This window comes from Macaca fascicularis, chromosome 4 (genome assembly GCF_037993035.2).
Source record: "Macaca fascicularis isolate 582-1 chromosome 4, T2T-MFA8v1.1".
Classification (NCBI taxonomy): Eukaryota; Metazoa; Chordata; class Mammalia; order Primates; family Cercopithecidae; genus Macaca; species Macaca fascicularis.
Genome location: NC_088378.1, coordinates 10,464,314 through 10,479,142, shown reverse-complemented (window position 1 = coordinate 10,479,142; position 14,829 = coordinate 10,464,314). Strand labels below are relative to the sequence as shown.

The 14,829-nt window shown below is 41.1% G+C and overlaps 1 protein-coding gene across 8 annotated transcripts in view; it reads right to left on the bottom strand.

The window, feature by feature from the left end:
* LPA (lipoprotein(a)) overlaps positions 1-14,829 on the bottom strand; it is a 260,670-nt gene that overhangs the window by 63,453 nt on the left and 182,388 nt on the right. For 6 of the 8 annotated variants that reach the window (XR_012433296.1, XM_074036788.1, XM_065543182.2 and 3 more), the window contains 5 exons: positions 13,551-13,710; positions 9,434-9,615; positions 7,979-8,138; positions 3,895-4,076; positions 2,505-2,664 (listed from right to left, as the gene is read on the bottom strand). Coding sequence is in view for 6 of the 8 variants with exons in the window: in XM_074036788.1 (XP_073892889.1) it covers positions 2,505-2,664; positions 3,895-4,076; positions 7,979-8,138; positions 9,434-9,615; positions 13,551-13,710 (844 nt within the window). In the remaining 2 variants the exon portion in view is untranslated. The remainder of the gene's footprint in view (positions 1-2,504; positions 2,665-3,894; positions 4,077-7,978; positions 8,139-9,433; positions 9,616-13,550; positions 13,711-14,829) is intronic. The other 2 variants (XR_012433297.1, XM_065543184.2) reach the window with 1 other exon arrangement.

Here is a 14,829-nt window from a genome sequence, read left to right as displayed (position 1 = left end):
TGTCTGGCTATGTGAATGTCTTTCTGTAGGAGTACACAATCTATTCAGTGTCTGGTTTGCTGATTTGCTGTTTACCTAAGGAATTCATCCACATGATCTACATTCATGAATTTATTCTCATATAGTTTTTCTCAATATCTTCTTGTCAGCTTTCAGACCTGGAGTATGGTATAGCAATGGCTCCTCTCCCGTTACTCCTGATGGTGATGGTTGTGCTCCCTCTTTGGTCTGTCGTCTGTTTAGCCAGACTGTGGTCAATCATAGGTTCTTTTCAAAGAACCAACTTTCTGTTTCATGGATTTACTCCCTTGTTGGTCTATTTTCTTGTTCACTGAATGTCATTGGTTTGGATTATTTCTTTCCATCCTCTTTCCTTGGGTCTTATTTGCTTTTCCTTGCCTAGATATTTAAGTTGTGGTCTTAGATCAACTGTCAATATGTTTGTTCACAGGAACCCCCTTTTTTTTTCTTCTTAGCTTTGAAATCAGACAATTTAACTATGATGTACCCCAGTAAATCAGATTTTTGCTCTTTAAAAATCTATACCTGAGTCATTGAGCTTCATGACTCTGTGAGTTTCTCGTTTTCTGTATGTTTGGAAATTTGTCAGCCATCACGGATTCAAGTATAATTTCTGTCACAACATCTTTTTCCTCTCCTTTTGTGACTAGTCTAACAAATATATTAAATGTGTGGATGTTTTTGTAGATGTCCTTCAGGCTCCGTTGATTAATTGGTTCAGTCATTGTGTGTATGTGTATTTGTGTCTGTCTTGTGGTTTGTCTAGCTTTACTTGAATAATTTTATCGTTCACTTTTCCTACCATAATGTCTAAAGTGATGATAAGGCCATCCAGTGAATTCCTAATTACAGTATACCTTTTCTCAGTTTTTAAACTTCCATTTGCCTCTTCAATTCTTTTTTTTCTGATATTATGCATTTGTTTCTCTCATGGTCAGCTTTTGCTGACATTTTCCTGAAATACAGTTCTCAGAGGTATATTTTAAATATTCTTGCCAATGCCATATTTCCTAATATTTCTGGGTCTATTTGTGTTGAGTGATTTTTCTCCCAGTTATGGATCACAGTGAAAACTTCTTTTGTGTCTAGTAAATTTTTAAATGGATGTTGCACACTGGGGATGTCATATAACTGAGCAACTTGTATTCGTTCCTAATACAATAGGGTTGTTGTATTACCTCTAAGGAGGGTTGAGTTTACTTTCTTCTGGAAAGCGGTTAATTTACTTAGAAATAATTTGGATCCTTTTAGACTGGCTTGGAAGAAGAGTTGCTGGAGTGTTTCTGGAGTCACCTTGTTTCTAGGAATCTGAAGATCTTACTCCCAAAATATGGCTTTATTTGACTTCTACTGAATGCCCAAGATGTTCATTGAGGTGTCTCTCCTCTGAGTGGTCAGAACTCAAACATCTTCCAGTGCTATGTGAGCTCTGGCATCTCCATTGAGCTCACTGTTCCCTTGCAGTTTTTCTTTCCCTATTAGCTTTTCTTTATTGCTCTGTCTTTGTGAAAACTCTCCCTGTGCATACACAGCTTTGTATTTAGTCAAAGCCTTGAGAAGACTTCTGTGCGTATTCTTGGAACTCCTTTCCTCCACAAATCCCTTCTCATTCTTAGCCAGCCTAGAATGTGTCAGATGCCTGAGGCATCACAAACTCCAGTCTCTCTCCTCAATTAAGCAAGACTGCTGTGGTCAGCTGGGCTCCATCTACTTGCCCTTCAAGGGTCTCCAGGAAGGATACCAGGGACATGGTATGGTTGATCTCCTTTGATTCCCTTTCTCAATTCTCTCAGGCCTATCATGTCTGTTGTCCAACCTATGAAAACACTTTTCCCATGTATTTGTTAATCCTTCATGGCAGAAATGTTGACATGGTCAGAACTGGGTTTCTGTCCATCTTCCTGCATGTGTAACTCTTCAGAATCTTTATACTTCCTGACTCTCAGCTGCCTTCCTACATTTGCTCCTCATGTGCTGGCAACACATAGCTCTTCAGACACCTTGTTCTCAGAACCCAGTGTGTTTGTACAGGTTAGAAGAGAAAGTGATAGGAAGATCTGGATGTTGACATAGATATCCTTTACTTGTTGCCCAAGATGAACATGGCTAACATAACCTTCACTTTAGGGCTTGGAGATTAGAATGACAGAAATCCCTGGTTAAACTATAGAATTGATCTTTAGTGGGCATTGTGGAATGGTGCTATTTCTAAGCACATGACCATATGTTCTCCTGAGCTTTCTATTCATGAGACTTCACCACCTTCAAATATCTTCCTGCCTTAGTCAACTATGAGAAAAGAGAGCTAGCCTGACCTTTCTCTCCTTTCAGACACTGTGCCTGAAGAAAGAAGCCTGAGACATTCTACCCAATATTCCAGATCTGAGATAAATTTGTCTTAAGAAGTTAGTTGGAAGCATGGCCCTTTCAAGAGAAATGTAAGGGGGCTGCTGTCTCTCTTTGAAGAAAACTCAAGGACGTACCCATCTGGATAATATTCTGTTGTCCTCTGATGCCAGTGTGGTGTCATAGAGGACCAAGACTGACATGTCCTTCCTGTGACAGTGGTGGAGAATGAGCCTCGATAACTCTGTCCATCACCATGGTAGCAGTCCTGGACCTCGGGACTTTGCTCCGTTGGTGCTGAAATTCAAAGAGGAGAAATCAAGCTGAGTAATTTCTAGAACACAGAAGCAAGAGAAGAAATCTGTGACTGACACAGGACCATTGTCTCTGAGAAAGACTACCATGCTCTGTTCTGTACTAGCAGGTAGATGGACATACCAATAAAACCCAAAGATTCATAGCATTGTAGAACTTTAATGAGCTCTTAGAAAGATTTCCTTTAAAACATGGGCACCAAAGGAAAGATCAGAGTGCCTATCAGTCAAAACTGCACTCATATGCCTACTCTTTAGCATAGACATCTTCTGGGTGTTCCGAGAATAAGGCAGGAGACCAGACTGCTATGCATCAGGCTGTGCAGGCTGTAGGTGGTGATTGACTGTCAGTGGGGGCAAATATGAAATCGTCACACATTTCCCTAGACTGCTAATGCTCCAGAGCCAAAGCCTTCAGCTTCTTGAAGATGGGGCAGGAAGCGGTCCTGCATCTAGGACTTGTAGGCAAAGACACATTGTCTCTCAGAGAGGGGTACTGGCCAAAATTTTATTCACTTGGAGGGAGGGGGTATCTTTGGCCCAGGATTCTGCATTGCAACAAAGTAGACATCCGCTACTCTTCTTCTCAAAGACCAACACAGATATATGTTCCATGAGAAAGAGGGGCAAGAACACTGAGCGATCCCTCCCATCAAAGCCTAGTTGTGTAGGACCTGCCTAAGATGGAGGTAGGCCAGAATGATGGAGCATTTGTTGGCTATGTACTTCTACCTGGACCTAGAAGTATATGGAACTAAGAAAAGTCTTATTAGGTTCCTCAAGGATGACAGACTCAAAAACCACATTCCTCTGAAACTGCAAAGCCAAAGATGCAATGAACACTGCCTACTTGAAGAAATATCAGGAAAGGTTTATCATGAGCTTGGTAAATCTTCACAAATTTGGCAAAATGTTAGAATATCCTTTTGGCTAGGACACTAAAATGATCTGATGAATAACCAGGGGAGTGGTAAGTCTGGTGCCCTAGAGGGCCTGCACCCTTCCTAAAGACACCACCCTCTCACAGGATATTAAACATCACAGCTCTGGTTCTCCCAGAGAAGGCGCTGAGTGTTCCTTCCCAGTGGCTGACCCTGAGTCCACATTCTACTTGGAATTGTGTGAGCATAGAAGGCTTCTATATCACTAAGATTTTGCAATTCTTTTCATCCCAACGTCCTAGGGTGTGGTTGTCTGGCCACAGACTTCCTACCTTCTTCAGAAGAAGCCTGTGTGCTTGGATCTGGGACCACTGTGAGAGTTTCAAGGACACTTGATTCTGTCACCAGACATTGTGTCAGGTTGCAGTACTCCCACCTGACACTGGGATCCATGGTATAACACCAAGGGCGAATCTCAGCATCTGGATTCCTGCAGTAGTTCCTGGTCAGGCCACTGCAAATTACAAAACAATACAGGTCATCAGAGATGGAAGAAGATACAGAGGCATCCAGTACTCTCTAAGTTTTCTTATAACAAAGTGTAAAAAAGCAACTTTGAAATATTTTCACTAAAGGTCCCATAATATGCACAAACGGTCCTCAACTTCTAAACACCTGTGAACATCTCAAATTACCATTCATATTGTAACACATCTAAAGTCATCTATGCTCCATAAGAAAACTGAGAGTAAACATCAATGTGTACAAGAGAAGATCAGAATACCCTCCTTCCACCTTCTATGAAATACGTTCCTCCAGATTAACTGAGATTGATTTTGAAGTGTGTCTTGTAGATTGTTTTATGCACATACAAATATTTCTCTGTCAGCCTTTCTGTATGTCTCTATAGGACTACACAATCTATTCAGCATCTGGTTTGCTGATTTGTTGTCTTCCTCAGGAATTGGTCCACATGATTAACGTTCCTGAATTTATTCACCTACAGTTGTTCTCAAAATCTTCTTTTCAGCTTTCAGACCTGGAAGATGCTATACCAGTGGCGCCTCTCCCCTGTTACTCCAGATGGTAATGGTTGTGCTCCCTCATTGGTCTGTCATTTGTTTAGCCAGACTGTGGTCAATCATATGGATCTTTTCAAAGTATCAATTTTCTGTTTCATGGGTTTACTCCCTTGTTGGTCTCTTTTCTTGTTCACTGAATGTCATTGGTTTGGACTACTTCTCTCCATCAGCTTTCCTTGGCTCTTATTTGCTTTTTCCTTTCTCTTTTTTTTTTTTTTTTTTGGTCTAGATATTTAAGCTGTGGTCTTAGATCAACACCTGTCAAAGTCTTTGTTCATAGGGGATTCCAGAGAGCTTTTCTTTTTCAAAACACAAGATGAATATTGTATGAGAAACCAACACTGAGAATTTTTTAACACACAAAGTCAACAACGGCCCATTTTCTTAGCCATCAGAGACATGATGCCATTACATACTATGTAACCACTAGAAAACTCCACTCTTCTTTTGTTGGAAAATGAAAGTAAAAAGGGTCAATAGCATCTTACTTTTGACATAGCAAAGTCTTTTAACATCATGGACTGTTTCCAAAGGTACTCAAAGGTTCTCAGGTTTCTCTAGACTACACTTGGAGAATTGCAGTTTGAAATCTTGATTTTTACATGTTTCTGTTTTTCCCTAAGAGCATCTAAAGTTATGTAAAAGCCTAAAGACATTCACTGCATCTCCTAAGTTTGGATAGACTGTGTTATATTCTTACTCAGTTCAAAACTTTTCTAAATTCCTTAGTGATTTCTTCTTTGTCCCAAAGAGTATTTTGAAATGCACCGTATGACTCCCAAATATTTGAGAAGACAGCAAACTTTTCATTATTCTTATCTCACCCTATTCTGTTGTGTCCAGGGACACACTCTCTATGACTTTAATTCTTTCAAATCTACGGAGACTTGCTGGAAGGCCACGTGTAGAGTATACCTCAGTGAATGCTCCATGCACACTTTAACATGTATTCTGTAGTTTGGTATAGTGTTAAATAGGCCGAAGTTTTTATTGAGAACAAAGATATTATGTCTAATTTTTTGTATATTTGTTCTAGCCTGTTGTGTTTGGGAAAGATTTATAACCATAGTGAGAGAATCAAGGAAATCTCTAACTCGGAGTGTGGACTTATCTATTTCTCTCTTTAGTTGTGTCAGTTTTTCAATCATATATCACAAAAGCTCTTATTAGGGTAAAACACATTGAGCATTGCTATGTATTCCTCAATGAACACTTTTTACTTCTCTATGTTTCAGTGCTGGTGTGGCTCTAAGATTCACACCTCTGTGTGTGTGTGTGTGTGTGTGTACACATGCGCCAGTGTGTGTGTGTATGTGTGCAGCTATTTCTGTAGATTCTATTGAATTATTTTTCAGTTAATTCTTTCTCTGGAAACAACTCACCTGATGGGGAGACCACCCAGTGAATTTTTCATTTAAGATATACCTTTTAATAGTTCTTTAATTTGATTTCTCATTTATCCTTTTACTTTCCCTTGATATGATATCTGTTATGTTTCATATTTATGTTTTCTTAAATCCAGAAATGTAGTTATCACACCAATATGTCAAAGTATCATGCCATTTAAATCATTTCTATCATTCCTGGGTCTGCTTTTATTGACTGATTATTTTCCTGGTTATGGTTCACACTAAATGCTTTTTTTATGTGTAGTAAAGTTATAAATTTAGGACTCACACTGTGGATATTGCATAGCTCAGCAACCTAACTTTGTTGTTCACCTGTAAAGAGGGATGAGTTTTCTTCTAGAGGGCAGTTAATTGACTAGGACACCATTTTTTAATGCTTGGAGATTTGCTTTTCAGCTTTGCTAGGGTTTTTCTGGAGCCACCATTATTCTAAGAATATACAAATTCTACTCATAAATTCTGACTTTTCTGAGGTCTCTACTGAATGCCCAAGGTTTTCAATGAGGTCTCTTCTCTCTGGCTGGTCAAAACTCCAATATTCCAGAATGCTATGTGAGCTCTGTCACCTTTATTAAGCTCACTGTTCCCTTGTAGTTGTTGTTCCTCAATAGATGTTTTTTGCCATATTTTCTTGTGGAAAATCTCCTATGAAGTGTTGCTTTATGTTTAGTCTAACACTTGAGGAGACTTCTATGCCTGGAGCTCCCTTCCTCCACAAATCCATTCTTACTCTTAGCACAGCTAGAAAATCCTAACTACCTGAGTAATCCCAAAGTCCAATCACTCTCCTCCATTCAGCAACATGGCTACAGTTAGCTTGGGCTCCATCTCCTTGCTTTTTGGTGCAGGAAGGGTCTCCTTGAAGAAAGCCAAGGCGTTGATGGGTCGATCTCATTTTCTCCCTCTTGCAATACTCTTGGTCCTCTAGCATCTACTGTTCAACATGTGGAAACCGTTTTGCCATGTCTTTGGTAGTCACTTATGGCTGAAAGACCGGCCATAGAGTGGACAGATCATAGCTTCTGTCCATCTACCTGCCCCTTTTACTTTTCAGCATCACCCCTTTGCTGACTCTCATCTGCTTTCCTGCCTTTGTTCTTCTCCTCTGGGCAGCCCTATCCCTTCAGATCACTGGTGCTCAGAACCAAGCATGTTTGTACCCATTGAAAAAGATGTGGATAGAAAAAGATTTGCCACTCCATAGATGTGCACATATCAATTCTCTGTGACCCAAGATGCAAAAGGCCAGCACAACATTCACTTCAGGGACTAGATCTTAGAATGATAGAATTCCAAGGTGAAAGGTTGCATTAACCCTCAGCCAGTGTTGTAGAAGGGTACTCTAACTCTGTAGTCATTTGTCATCCTGACTGTTTTATTAGTAAGATCTCCTCACCTCCATATATCCTCCTGCTTCCATAAAACTAGGAGGAAGGAGAGCCAGCTTAAATAATGTCTTATCGGCCGGGTGTGGTGGCTCACGCCTGTAATCCCAGCACTTTGGGAGGCCAAGGCGGGTGGATCACGAGATCAGGAGATTGAGATCATCCTGGCTAGAACAGTGAAACCCTGTCTCTACTAAAACTACAAAAAATTAGCCGGGTGTGGTGGCAGGCACCTGTAGTACCAGCTGCTAGAGAGGCTGAGGCAGGAGAACTGTGTGAACCCGGGAGGCGGAGCTTACAGTGAACCGAGATCATGCCACTGCACTCCAGCCTGGGCAACAGAGCGAGACTCTGTCTCAAAAATAAATAAATAAATAAATAAATAAATAAATAAGTCTTCTCTAAGAACTTTTGCTCACAAGCAATGTTCTTCTACATCTGAGCCAAGTTGAGTACTGAACGGTCACCTCAAAGCATGACTCTTCTAACAGAAACTTCCATTGGCCCTTCCTTCGCTTATGGTAAAGAACAAAGACCTACGCATTTGGATAGTTTTTTGGGGTCCGACTATGCTGGTGTGGTGTCATAGATGACCAAGCTTGGCAAGTTCTTCCTGTAACAGTGGTGGAGTATGTGCCTCGATAACTCTGTCCATAATGGTAGTAGCACTCCTGTACCCCGGGGGTTTCCTCAGTAGGTTCTGAAATTAAAACAGAAGACATCAAGCTTAGTATTTCCTAGAAGGTAAAAATACACGAAGCCATTTATGACATAAACCAGAAAGGAGTCTCTGAGATTTACAGCCATTCTCTATTCTTTATTAATAGGCAAATTGACATGAGAAAACACACAAACAAACAAACAAACAAACAAACAAACAAACATGAAAGCAAGAGACGTCTACCATTCTGGAACTGTAGTAAGTTCTTAGAAATATTTCATGTAAAACTTAGTAGAAAACAAATATTAGATTGCTTCTCATTGGAAACTCCACTAGCATGCAAGATCATTTCTAGGGATCTCTACAGAGTGTTCATGAGGATATGGAACAGCAGAGAAGAAAGGGTGATGCAATTGGCAAATCTGAAAAGCAAATCTGCAAGCATTAAAATGGTTTTTTGGGGAGGAGGCAAGGACACATACAAGAACCTTGCATGTCTCCCTGGATCATTGCTCAAAAAAGAAAAGCATTAAACTCCTGGTGATGGGACAGACAACAGTCCTGCAGCTAAAACTGGAGGCAACAACACTTCACTTCTCAGGAATGAGTGGAGGCCAAAAGCTTATCACCTTGGATAAGATAGGGAATCCTCTAATGCCCAGCATAATGCATTGTAATAAAGCAAAAGTCTACTACTCTTTTTCTTCAGACTCCCTGCAGGTACAAGTTCCATCAGAAAGAAGCAAAAGAACACTAAAAAATCACTCCCTTCAAAGCTAAGAACTGTACAACCTGCCTCGGACTGAAAAGGACCTGAAAGATAGAGCATTGGGAGCTCACGTACTGCTCCATAGACCCAGGGACATATGGAATTAATGCAGCCCTGTTAGGTTTCTCAAGGATAACATGATCAAGAGCCACGTTTCTCAGAATCTGAGAATGCTGACGATTGCACTGAACACTGTCTACTTGAAGAAATGCCTGGGAAAGTTTACTGGCTTGGAAAGACACACACATCTGACAGCATATTACAATAAGAATTTTGTCTAGGACACTGAGATAGTCCCTTTTACAATGAGGGGAGTAGTGAAGTCGAGCACCCAGAATGGTTTGCGCCCATCCTAAAGACACAGTTCACACAGTTCACACAGGTTGCACCAAAAATCACACCTCTGGCTCCCCTAGAGAGTGCACTAAGGCTTCCTCCCACATGGCAGACCCAGAACCAACACACGAGAACCAGTGTAGCACTGAAGGCTTGTGCATCAGTGGGGGTTTCCATGGCTTTTCATCCCAGCATCCAAGCACATAAATGTCTGGCCACAGCTTCTTACCTTGTTCAAGAAAAGCCTCTAGGCTTGGAACCGGAATAATATTTGGAGGCATGACAGCAGTCCCTTCTGCATCTGAGCATCGTGTCAGGTTGCAGTACTCCCACCTGACACTGGGATCCGTTGTATAACACCAAGGGGCTGCCACAGGATCTGGATTTCGGCAGTAGTTCTTGACCAAGCCACTGGAAATTCCAAAAGAATACACATCACAAAAAAATGGGTCAATACACAGGAACACTATATATTTTGCTACAACAAGGTCATAACTGGTGCCTTTGAAATATTCCCAATAGAGATAACATACAATTGCCTCAAGGACAAATGGCTCTCAATCTCTAATCCTCTCTGCACATTTCTCAAACTTAATAGATTATCACTTTTTTTAAAGAAAAAAAAAAATCTAATGTAGCACACACTTCCTAGAAACACTGAGATAATACATACATGTGACCAAAAAGGGATCACGGTATCCTCCTTCTGCCTTCTGCCCAATCCATCTCTCTGGAATAACTGGTATGGATTTTGACATGTGTATTGTGGAATTGGTTATGCACATACAAAAGTATCTCTATCTGTCTACCTCTCTGTATCTCTCTATGTAGGACTTCATATGGTGATATGTGAGTTGGAACTAACATATAGTTCTCCAGAGAAAAAATGGCATCCAGGATGATATCCTTCCCAGGCCAGTGGTCTCACTATATGTACTCGAAATGTAGCCAAAAGGCTCTACCTTTAGCATGTCAAACCATTGCAAAAAAAGTATTACTGTCTGTCGATACTGTATCAGGTGGGTCAAGTCGGTTTGTTTCTGCAAGACTTCTCAAAGCTTCCCTGGAAACCTAGCTTTCAGGAAGGATGCAGTATCTTTAGGATGGCTTCCTGGTCAGGACTTCCTCTTCTGCTCTCAGTCCATCCTCTGCTGGCCACAGCAATTCCGGGACTGAGGGAATAGGGCATGAGTTGAAAGAACAGTGGGACTCATGGCATAAAGGGAGACAGCTGAGTAGACTATGAGGTCTGAAGAGGTCGGGCAGCTGTGGAGGACTTGGGGTCGGGGAAATCTCAGAGCATTCACTCCCCCTTATGCCTCCTAGGAACATTGCTCCAACCTCTCAGAATCCTCTCATTCGTGACCTGTGGTTGCCTGGGAAAACGGGAAATGTGTTATGGGTCATGAGGATCCAACACTGTCTCTCTAGAGACTCCATATGTGACCTAGTCTTAATCCCAGACCCTCCATTCCAGGAAGCTGGTTCAATGAGCAACAGGATGGGCTCAGAGTTTGAGCACTTGAAAGACTTCTTTTTCTTCCTTGGCTTCCCTCTTTTGGATACATGGAAAATTCTTATTATACAATATCCTTCAGAATTCAACATTTTGTGGTTGCTTTAGGATTTACAATATCCCTTAGGGCCCACAAATTCAACCTTTCATTAATATTACATACCATCATGGATAAAGTAAGAAACTTACAATGGTACACTTCCAATTATTCCCTAAATGATTTATGCTGTATGTTCAAATTTTTACCTCTACATTTGCTAAAGTTAAATATATTGCTATCATCTTGCTTCAAGGAGTCAACTCTCATTTAAAAAGATACAGAAGTTTGATCAAGAAAATATTTTGCATTTACATCTATATTTGCCATTTGCTGGGTTCTTCATTACATGGGCTACAGAAAGCTCCCTTCTTGTACTATTCTTCTTCTAGCTAATTTTCTTCGGGTAACATCTCCTGTTACACGAGCCTGCTGATTCCAAATTATTTGTTTTTGGTTTATTTATTTGGGGCAGCGCACAATATGCATTCATCCAACACAGATGATCTTCAAGGCATTTTATTGCTGGATATAGCATTCTTGGTTGATCTCTTCTTTTTCTAGTTTATCATTTTAACGACATTCCCTGTTATCTGGGTTCCAGTGTTTCTGATGAGAACACGTTAGCAATTTGTATCACTGTTTTTCTATCAAGACACCGCTCCTTTTCCTCTGGTTTCTCATGAGATGTTTCTTGTTATTACATCTTTGCCTTCTACCGTTGAACTGTGATGTACAAAAGTGCATTATAGTTTTTTTAACTCCCTATCTGATTCTTTCAGCTTCTTGAATCTGTGATTTTTAAATATTCTTCATATTTGAAAAGTTTTTAGCTATCCTTGCTTCCAGTATTTGTTTCTGTTGCAATCTCTCCTTCCTCTCCTTCTGTGACGTCCTACCCACATGCAGGAAATCTTTTTATATTTTCCCACACATCTGTTAGGATCAGTTGATTTCATTTTCAGTATTTGTGGAGGTACATGTGTGTATGTGTGTGTGTGCATGTTTCTAAGCCTGTGCATGTGTGGGTATGTGTGTATGTGTGTGTGTGTGTCGTGTGTGTATGTGTAGCTGGTTCTGTAGGTGGTATAAAATTGTTTTTCAGTTAGTTTTTAATTCTGAAATATCTCATTCGATTGGGAATTCGTTCAGTAATTTTTTCATTTAAGGCAAACCTTCTTATACTAGTTCTTTAATTTGATTTGGCTCTTCTATACTGTTACTGTCTCTTGATATGATATCTGCTTCATTCCATATTCATGCTTTCTTTGATCCTAAAACTCAGTTATCATATTGATATGTCAACTTTTTTGCCATTCTAATCATTTCTGTCATTTCTAGGTCTATTTCTATTGGCTGATTTTTCTCCTGGTCATGGTTCACACTAAAAGCTTCTCTATGTGTAGTCAAGTTTTAAATTTAGGACTCACACTGTGAACACCACATAGCTGAGCTACTTGACTTTGTTGAGTTTACCTGTTAACAGGATTGAGTTTTCCTCTCCCAGCAGTTAATTGACTTGGAAACCATTTTAATGCTTGGAGACTTGCTTTTCAGCTTTGCTAGCATTTGTCTAGAGCTGCCTTTGTTCTAGGAATTTACTAATTCTACTTCTAAAGTATGACTTTTCTGGAGTCTCTACTGTATTCTCAAGAGGTTCAGTGAGGTCTCTCCTCCAGCTGGTCAGAACTCTAATATTCCAGAATGCTATGAGAGCTCTGTCCTCTTCATTGAGCTCACTGTTCAATTGCAGTAGCTATTCCTCAGGATATATTCTTTTCTCAACTTTCTTGTGGAACCTTTTTCTGTGTACATGCAGCATCATGTTTAGCCAAAGATTTGAGGAGACTACTATGTGTGCTCCTGGAGCTCCTTTCATCCACAAATCCATTCTTACTATCAGTAGGCCTATAAAATCCTAGCTACGACAGTAGGCCCAAATTCCAATCTCTCTCCTACATTCAGCAAGATGGCTACAGTCCATCTGGGCTCCATCATCTTGCTCTTCAGTGCAACAAGAGACTCCAGAAAGAAAGCCATTGCATTTATGGAGTTGATTTCATTGTTCCCCCTCTCACTATTCTTTTGGTGCACTACCGTCTGTTTTCCAACATGTAGAAACCATTTGTCCCTGTCTTTGCTAGTCACTTATGGCCAAAAGACTGGCCATGGGTTGGTCAGACCTGGGCTTCTTTCAATCTATCCACCACTTTTATTTTCCAGCATCTCTCTCTTTGCTGACTCTCATCTACCTTCCTGCCATTTCTATTCTCTTTCTAACAACCAGTATCACTTCAGATCACTGGTGGTCAGAACCGACTCTGTTTCTACATATTGGGGAAGACATAGATATAGAAAGAGATAGATTCATCTCTCCATAGATATACATATATACTTTCCTTGTAAGTCAAAACAGAAAACCCCAACAGAACTTTCACTCCAGTAATTGCAGGTGTGTTTAACAGAATTCCCATGATAAAAGGCTGCATAGAACCTTAGTGGGTGTTGTGGAAGGTTACTCTAAGAGTTTCGTGGATGGCATCTTGACTATTTCTAAATGTAATATCTTCGTCTCCAGAAAACTTTCTGCTCTTCTAAACCAGGAAGAATGAGACCAGATTAACAGTTGTCTTCTCCTAGACCCCGGGCTCAAAGACAATATTCCAGAGATATTTTCCTAAGCACTATTCATCTGAGAAAATTTCAGTCCAGAACACGAAGCTTGAAGTATGACACTTCTAATAGAAATTTCCATTGGTCCTTCATAACTTACAGTAAAGAACAAAGACATACGCATTTGGGTAGTTTTCTGGGGTCCGACTATGAGAGTGTGGTGTCATAGATGACCAAGCTTGGCAGGTTCTTCCTGTCACAGTGGTGAAGTATGTGCCTCGATAACTCTGTCCATTACCGTGGTAGCACTCCTGCACCCCAAGCCTTTGCTCAGTTGGTGCTGAAAGGAAAACAGAAGAAATCAAGCTGAGTATCTCTGAGAACAGAGAAACATGTGAAGCCACTGATGACACAACCAGGAAGGAGTCTATGAGAATTACGACCGTACTCTTTTCCTTATACATAGGCCGAGGGATGTGAGAAAACCAACCAACAAAACAACACCAAAGCAACAGATTCCTACCATTCTAGAACCGTAGTCAGTTCTTGGAAATATTTCACCTGAAACCTTAGAGAAACAGAACAGATCAGACTGCTTCTCATTGGAAAGTGCGCTCACAAGCAAGCACCTTTCTGGGAAACTCTATTGAATGTTCATGAGGAAGATGGGGCAAGATCGACCAAAAGGCACTGCATTTGGCAATGTGGGCTGCAGTGGGTAATGGGCTGTCGGGGACAGAGGCGGGAACAGACAAGGAAATCTTGCATGTTTCCGAGACCATTGATCATGAAAGCCAAGGCCCTTGGCTTCCGGGCCATGGGGCAGAAAACGGTCCTCTATATCTGACTGAAGGCAAAGACACTTTGTTTCTCAGGGATGTGTGCAGGCCAAAAGCTTATTCCTCGGGAGGAGAGAGGGAATCCTCTCATGCCCCGCATCCTGAATTGCAATAAACGAGAAATCTACTGCTCTTTCTCTCCAGACCCCTCCCAGGTACAGGTGCCATCACAAAGAGGTTTAAGAATACGGAGAAATCATTCCCTTCAAAGCCTAGGGCTGCAAAGCCTTAGAGCACTGGGAGTTCATGTGCTGCTCCATTGACGCAGCGCGATATGGAATAAAGGCAGACCTGCTGGGTTTCTCGAGGGTGACAGACTCCAGAGTCATATTTCTTGGAATCCGCAATGTTGAAGATTGCACCGAATGCTGCCTACTTGAAGAAATCCCTGGAAAACTTTCTGGGCACACCCTGGAGGTTTTGTGCCCACCCTAAAGACACAGCCCACCAACTCTGTACCAGAAATCACTCAGCTGTCTCCCCAAGAGAAGCACGGAGGCTTCCTCCTACATGGCAGAACTCCAGCATCCGTGGACCATTGAAAGCTGCTGCACCACTGGGAATTTCCATGGCTTTTCATCCCAGCTTCTAAGCGTGTAGATGTCTGGCCGCAGGCTCCT